This window comes from Chiloscyllium punctatum, chromosome 32 (assembly GCF_047496795.1).
Source record: "Chiloscyllium punctatum isolate Juve2018m chromosome 32, sChiPun1.3, whole genome shotgun sequence".
In the NCBI taxonomy this organism is placed as follows: Eukaryota; Metazoa; Chordata; class Chondrichthyes; order Orectolobiformes; family Hemiscylliidae; genus Chiloscyllium; species Chiloscyllium punctatum.
In genome coordinates this window covers 31,722,045-31,730,347 of record NC_092770.1, presented here as the reverse complement: position 1 = coordinate 31,730,347, position 8,303 = coordinate 31,722,045, and the positions used below count along the sequence as shown (strand labels likewise).

Here is an 8,303-nt window from a genome sequence, read left to right as displayed (position 1 = left end):
CCGTTCCTGGGTCAATTCCCTCCCTAATAGCACCTACATCTCACCTGCTTTATAAGGCAACTCACGATCACCTTCCCCGGGGCAACTGGGGATGTGCAATAAACGCTGGCTCAGCCAACATAAGCCCACATCCCACGAACGGCAAAAAGGGACATTAAACCAGGGCCCTGTCTTACCCTTCAAGGGTTTCCTAGAAGATCCCAAGGCCACGATTCTTTTTTAGAAACTAAAGTTCGTGGCTGGATATATTGGTGAAGCAGATACATTACAGCGAACAAGGATAGTTTTGTTTTAAATATAAAGATGCTTTATTATGAAACTAATATGTAGGAAAAAGACATCATAGGGACACGCTTTTGTCAGTTTGCAAAACAAAACAAAAACTCTTCATATATAAATATATATAGGACCAAAAACAGGGCCGAGAACAGATAGTTGTATTCCGCCGTTTAGCATGGAGACATGGTTCCGTTTGCTTCAGGCAGTAAAATCAGTTCGGTTCCGCTCCCAAACTCGAGGATAAGACACGAGGTGAACTCTTGGGCAGGTCAGAGCAGGATATGTCATCCACCAACCGAATCCGTGACATTCCAATCGGCAGAACGACAACTCCCGGGTGAAGATGCAAAGGCAATTGTGCGGATATCACACACTCCCTTTGCTGATGGCCCGACACATACTTATTAAAAAAAAACGAGGTCGTGTACAAAACTCTATAAATCATCTCTCTTATATACAAAAATAGCTTAATATAATTCAGAACTGGTTAGCATAGATACAAATAGAATTTTTTCTTGTAATTAAAAAAACTCAAGGCCTGAAGCATTCAATATTGAAAATATTATAAAAGTATTATTTTTTAAAAAAAACAGCTCTTTGATTGGGTAAAGCATTAAATGTGACAAAGAAAGAACCTCATCCACAACATGGTGCTGTTGGTCACATTGAGAAGTCTATGAGAGTTCTCGGAGTTGGTGTGAAGTTGGCAGAGGGACAGTAGCTGGGAGCAGGCAGTGCTAACCGCTGGCTTCAGGTGATTGTTGCAGGTTGTCCAGTACAACGACGGGGAGGGGGCGAGGATGTCCCGGAGCTCACTGTGATTGCATCCACGGGGCGGCTTCGCCAATGAAGGCTCCTGCCAGGACAGGATGGGAGTCTTGTAAGGCCGCCACCTCCGGTCCCTGGGAATCCCCACCTTGCTTAACTGTTCCTCCTGACTGATTTGGAGAGGCGAGGCACGATGGTTGACGATGTTCACTTTGTCCACCACACAGGTATAGGATGGAAACACAGAAAATGCAGGAAAAATTCAGTAAGACTGACAGAGAGAGGGCTAACGTTTCTAATGCAATGTAACTCCTTCAGAACTTAAAAGGATGGAAGAATATTTTATCCTATACTTCTGACAGCTCTTTTAGACAGTTGACGGTTTATTCTGTCAAAAAGACATAAACATACTGTTTTTACCAACATCTTTCAGTTCTGAAGAAGCCACTCCAGGCTTGAAACATTAACTCTCTCTCTCCACACTTGCTGGTGAGTTTCTCCAGCAGTTATCGGATTGTTTCAGATCTCCAGTGTCCACACTGCTATCAGACAGACAGATTCTTGTTTACAGAATAGCGACGGTGCAGATGGTGGCCATTCGGGCCATCGAGCCGGGGATACCAGCTCCCGGGACCCTGTACCTCCTCCGTTCACGGGGGATTCTCCGATCTCTCGGGAACTACACCCTCCATACGCACCCCCACCATCTGCCACCTCACCTGGGGGTGTTTGGGTGGGGGATGGGGTGGGGAAGAGAGGTGACAGTCACATCCAGGGCGGGCAGGGAGTGCAACCCAGGGCAGAAATGGTAGCACTCCCTCAAGTATCTTGAAGTGGAGAGGAATCTCCGGCGGTCCGGATGGCAGCGCCATTGAAGTCCATATCCGCTGCCCAGAGAGAGTGATAGAGGGAGGGAGGGAGGGAGAGAGGGAGAGAAAGAGGGGTAGTGGGATGGAGAGAAAGAGAGAGTGATACAGAGAGAGAGATAGAGGGAGAGAGAGGTTGGTGGAGAGAGAGGGAGGGAAAAAGAGATAGAGGGAAAGAAAGAGAGGTAGGGGGAAGGAGAGAAAGAGAGATGGAGGGAGAGATAGAGTGGTACAGGGGGAGAGATAGAGGGAGAGAGAGATATAGATGGAGAGAGATAGATGGAGAGAGATAGATGGAGAGAGTGAGAGACCACTCAAAACCAGCTGGCAAAGTCTAGGAGTTCCTGTTCCTCAGGACTTAGAGGCTCGCTGGATACCTCCTCGGAGGAGCAGGATGAGACCGGAGAGCTAGCGATGGAGTTGATCTCGGTGGAGAGAGTGGGGGAGAGCAGGCCGGCTTGGAAAACCGCGCTCACTGCATCGTGTTCATCCAGAAGTTGCTGTAACGCCCGGATATACTCCACCGCCGAGCGCAGCGTCTCCACCTTGCTCATCTTCTTGTTGGCGCTGCCGTTGGGGACGTGCTCCCGGAGGGTGGCGAAGCCCAGGTTGACCAGCTTCACCCGGTTCCGCTCCCTCTCGTTCCGCCGGGCCACTGCTGCCGGCTGCTGCGGGGGGAGGCTGTAACCGAAGCCGCTGAAATTCAGGCGTCGCTTGCAGCGCAGTAACTCGGGCGAACAGGAGCGCTGCCTTTTCAGCTGCTGCTTGAACTTGCTGCTGGGGGACGGGCCGGCGCTGCCGGGTTGTTGTTGCTGCTGGGGACCGGAGGCCGGCTCCAGGCGGACCTCCTGCACATTCGGCGGAGCAGCGGCGTAAAGGCAGGCGGCCTGGAGGTAAGGCGGCTGACTGGTCAGTCTCTTTACGCTGCTCCCCATTCTGGGCATCAGGAGCTGCTGAGGGGCAGGGGAGAGTGCTGGAAGGGAGAGTGAGGGGAGGGTGAGTGATGGGGGGAGGGTGGGATGGGGGAAGGGGAGAATCCGCGGTGCAGACCGTGCAAACTCTGGCGGCCGTGCGCCCGACTCGTGGCGTTCGCGTGTTGCGCCGTGCGCCCTTTATCTTGACTCGGAGCGGCGTCTGTGCAGATAGGTCTCTCTCTCTCTCCCTGTGTGTGCGTCTGCCTGTGCTTTTTGTACGCCCCTGTTTGCTAAGCCCCCGCTCCCTGTCTCTCTCACACACACACACACACACTCTGCTCGGAGCTGCACTGAAACCCCCCAACTCCCAGGCGCTGCCTTTTCAAACGGCAGGCTTGCGCCGCAGCTCCGCCCATGTGCCTGCTCTATCTCTCCCACCTCCACCTCCCCCCCCCCCCCACCCCCTCAAACCCCCACCCCCACCCCACCCCCACTCCCATCCCCGCTCTCTCCCCGGGGCGTGCGCCGGACGCGTGCCGTCCCCAATCCCAGAATAAACAAGGAGCAGCGAATCTCCCTCATCCCCCGCCCAACCTGCCCCCCCCCCCGCCCCACTCCAACCTTCTCTCAACATCAGGATAGAGCTCACTCCTACCCCCTTCCCAACCCACCTACTTCTCCGCTAACCACTCCACTCCAAACCTGCAAAGGGAAAAATACAGGGGTCCAGCGCAGTAAAATATGCTGGGTCCAGGCACAGCGACCGGCACACGCTCTCTCTCTCTCTCTCTCCCTCTCTCTCCCTTTTTCTTTCTCTCTCTCTCTGATGGCCTCGACATTCTTTAGGGTAACCTGGAGATTGACCAGCGACTGGGAACTCGACTTTCATAATACAATTCTAATATTCCTCTTACTGTCTACTGGAGTTTAATAACCTGGATTTATACACAATGTGTGTGTGGTATAACAAATCATATGCATTATATTTAGTTTATTATGTATTCTGTAGCAGCAACACGTTGATTATCGTAGTTGTATCAATACAATATCCCTTAGGGCAGTTTAAATGGTTGCCTATTTTAGTTTGCAGTGGTGTACATTACGCCGACAGTAGTTGTGTAGTTATGGTATGGATCGGTATATGTAGGCAAAAGTGGATTTGCATATATCGTATGGAGCAGTACATGCCACACATAGTGGTTGCGTATGTATGGTATAGGGCAATATGCACCTTACATTGGGGCATGTTTGATATGGAACCACATGATACTTGTGAATGTATGATATGGAACAGTATGTATTGTTCATAGTAGTTCTTTAAGCATGATATTGAGAATACATATGGTATGTATAGTATGGCATGGCATGATGTGGAAGTGCCGGTGTTGGACTGGGGTGGACAATGTCAGAAGTCACAGGACACCAGGTTATAGTCCAACAGGTTCATTTGAAATCAGATTTCAGGGACTGTAACCTGGCGTCATGAGACTTCTGACTGTGTATGGTATGGAGCAGTGTATATATCGTTTATCTGAGTTGTGTTTGTATGGCGTGGAGCAGTGTATATATAGTTTGTAAGTAGCTTATGTGGCTGCTGTTAAGTGCAACGTTCCCATCACCCCCTCCTCCCCAACCTCCTCCCCCTCCCTCCCCCCAATAGGAAGGTGACCAGATCGACATCTCAGTAACTGACCATGAAATAACTTGCTGTTTGTGACCTAAAGTGTTGGACAGTTTCTGAAGTTTTAAAGTTCCAACATTCCTCCTTCACCTCCACTCTACCTGCACCCCCCGACCCCCTCCCTCAACCCCCACTCCAGCCCGACACGGATTTCACCGAAACTTGACATATGGAGGAAAATGGAATGGCGTAGGATTGATGGGCTTCAGATCGGTTTCACAAGTCGGAGCAGTTTAGAGGGCCGAAGGGCTGTGCTGTCATGTTCTATTTGGTAACTAACGTCACCTTCCCCAAACAGCAACACCATCCGCCCCCCGCCGCCTTTTTACCCAGTTCCTCCGGCGAGAGAGGGGGAGAGCAATTGGCCTGATCTTTAATGCCCGGACCTTAAGAAAACGTCTCTCAAAGTGCAGCTCAACTGTCGCTTCATTCTCTCACAGGCCAACGATCCGGTCGCTTTTCAGACACGTGTTCCCCCACCCCCCCCCCCCCCCCCAACCCCCGCATGAAAATTACATTCTTTCACCCACGAGAGAAGGCAGAGAAAGCACCTCAATTAAGGGAGCCTCCCACCCCCCTTCTCTTTTGTCCTCCCTGCTGGTCGCGTAGCACTCAACACTGGAGTAGGTTCTCAATTTCCCAGTCGCCCGCGTTCCATTCAAAAGCCATTTTCTTTTGTTGCAGCTCGTAGTTGTTGGTCCTTTACTCTCTCCCCCTCCACTACCTCCGCCCGCCCCTCGCTCCAACCCCAGCCCCCATGATGACGCCAACCTCAGCAAAATAACTCCTTTCCACGGCTTGCCAAGCGGCTTCTGAAACCTAATTGGTGCTTTGTGAAGCCTCATTGGAAATGATAAGGAAGAGTTTCAATATTGGAGTGGGTTCTCCGGGTAATGCTTAACAAGCGAAGGGGTAACCGAGCCGTCTGAATGCACTTCTGTTACTGGGATCTATTTCAAATCCATTAAACCGACCGGGAAACCAAAAGAGTCGGTTACTAGCAAGGTTTGCTTTAAATAGAAAGTTGAAAAGTTATGGAGAACAGATTCAGGGGTGGCCCACCGACAGCACCGTCTCTAATATTAATATTCTCCATAGTCTGCATAAAATCTAACATTGTTAATGTTGCTGAATGGTTCAAATCCCACACCAACTGAGGCTATCTTGAAGGATTCTCCTTCTCAACTTCTCCCATCGCCTGAGGTACGGTGACGATCTGGTTAAACCACCACCAGTCACCTCTCTAGCGAGAGAATAGCGCTCTGGTCCTGTAAGGACGATTGTGATTTTACCTTGTACTTACCCAGTGTGTCTGGACATTTCAGCCCAGGGTTGAATTGGTAAATTCTGTTGAATGTGGCTCTAGTGACACTGGCATCCAAACTGCCCTCGCCAACTCAAACTATCTACTTCAACACTAAGGTGAGGTAGTTCAAAACTGGTAGGCATATATTTAAGTTGAGAGGAGAGAGATTTAAACCAGACATTGGGCGGTGGGGGCAAATATTTTACATAGATAGTGGTTCACATGTGGAATGAACTTCCTGAAGAAGTGGTGGATATGGGGTACAAAAACAACATTGGAAAGGTTTGGAGGGATACGAGTCAGGAGCAGGCAGGTGGGAGTAGTTTAGGTTGGGAACATGGTCAGCATGGACTGGTTGGATCGAAGGGTCTGTTTTCGTGCTGTATGACTCTGTGACTGTTTCTGTTTAATGAATTGGTCAACAGTTGATAGCAGAACTCTCTTGTTTACCTATAAGATTCTGTTGTCGTTGAATAGACATTGAGTCGAGATGTGTGTGCATTTCTTTTAAGAAGTGAGGGAGTTGTGGAGTTTACAGCCACATTCTTATTGTCAGTTATAGTGTCTACATCAGTTTATCACTTTCCAGAGGTGAGTGCAGGTGGGGAATAGGCACATTGTGCCATTTAAGGGGTCGCACATTTAAGACAGAGATGTGGAGGAATTCCTTCTCTGAGAGAGTAATAAAGCTATGGAATTCCTTATCACAGAGAACTGTCGAGCAGCAGAAACAGGCTCCTTGACACCCAGTAAATGACTTTGTGTGGAGCCCATTTGCTGGAAGCCCTCCATGGTCAATGTAAATAGGTCACAATGCCCTTAGGGAGGGCATTCCAGGATATTGATCCAGCAACACTGAAGGATCAGTGACATATTTCTAAGTCAGGATGATGTGTGGCTTGGAGGGAACCTGCAGCAGGTGGTGTTTCCATGGAGCTGCTGTCCTTGTCCTTCTAGATGGAGTTATTCACTGATTTGGATGGTGCTGTCTAAGCAATCTTGGTGAATTTCTGGAGTGTATCTTCTATCTGTTGCTCTTGAGTGTCAGTGGTGGAGTGACTGGATATTTATGGATGTGGTGCCAGTCAATGGGCTGCTTTGTCCTGGATGGTGTCAAGCTTCTTGAGTGTTGTTGGAGCTGCACCTATCCAAGACAAAGCCATTTCAGTGTCTGATTTTCCCTTTGTTCTCAAACATGATCTGGATGCCACTGGCTAGGGCAGCATTTGTTGCCATTGAACTAATCAAATTGACTTTAGAGGTCAATTAGGTTTGTAGTTAAAGTGAAACACATTGCTGCGGCCCTGGAATCACATGGCCAGACCAGCTAAGGATGGCTTCGTTCATTCCCCTGAAGGACTTTAGTGAACCCAATGTGTTTTTGTGACAACTGACAGTGGATAGTGCCGCAGGATGTTGTGGGTTACAGAGAGACAGATAAAATGCAGAGCTGGGCTGAGAAGTGGCAAGTGGAGTTTAGTGCAGAAAAGTGTGGGGTAGTTCACCTTGAAAGAAGTAACAGGAATGTAGAGTACTGGGCTAATGGTAAAATTCTTGGCAGTGTAGATGAACAGAGAGATCTCGGTGCCTTGGTGCACAAATCCCTGAAAGATGCTACCCAGGTTGATAGGATTATTAAGAAGGCATATGGTACATTGGCGTTTATTGTTAGGGGGATTGAGTTTCAGAGCCATGAGGTCATTCTTCAGCTGTACAAGACACTGGTAAGGCCGCACCTCGAGTATTGCATACAGTTCTGGTCATCACATTATAGGAAGGATGGAAAGGGTTCAGAGGAGATTTACTAGGATGTTGCCTGGTATGGAAGGAAGGTCTTAGAAAGAAAGGCTGAGGGAACTGAGGCTGTTTTCATTGGAAAGAAGAAGGTTGAGAGGTGACTAAATCGAGGAGTATAAGATAATCAGAGGGTTAGATAGGGTGGACAGAGAGCCTTTTTCCTCAGATGGTGAAGGTTAACACGAGGGGGCATAGCTGTAAACTGAGGGATGATTGATTTCAGACAGATATTAGCTGCAGTTTCTTTACTCAGAGAGTAGTCGGGGCCTGGAATGGCCTGTCTGCAACAGTAGTAGACTCCCTGACATTAAGGACATTTAAATGAGCATTGGACACACATATGGATAATAATGGAAGGGTGTAGGTTAGTTGGGCATCAGATTATATTCACAGGTCAGTGCAACATCGAGGGCTGAAGGGCTGTAACTTTCTAACTTCCATGTTTATGTAACATGGTTATCATTAGGCCAGCTTTTAACTCAATGTTTTATTCAATTTATGTTTCAATGCCATAATGTTTCAATGCATTCAAAATCATAGCCTAGAGTACTAGATTGCGAGTCCTGTGATATTGCCACTGAATGACCAGCTTCACTTAGGAGCTACTATCCACGATTCACTTTTCACCAAGGGATGTGCTACTAATGCCCATACCAAGGGATGTGCTGCTAATGCCCCCACCAAGGGATGTG

General features: G+C 48.7%; 1 protein-coding gene across 1 annotated transcript; it reads right to left on the bottom strand.

Moving 5' to 3' along the window:
* Window positions 1–291: 291 nt before the first annotated feature.
* Window positions 292–3,163, bottom strand: ascl1a (achaete-scute family bHLH transcription factor 1a). Its single transcript, XM_072552024.1, has one exon. The coding sequence runs from the start codon at window positions 2,855–2,857 to the stop codon at window positions 2,228–2,230; it is 630 nt and encodes a 209-aa protein (XP_072408125.1). The 5' UTR covers window positions 2,858–3,163; the 3' UTR covers window positions 292–2,227.
* Between the last annotated feature and the right edge of the window lie 5,140 nt (window positions 3,164–8,303).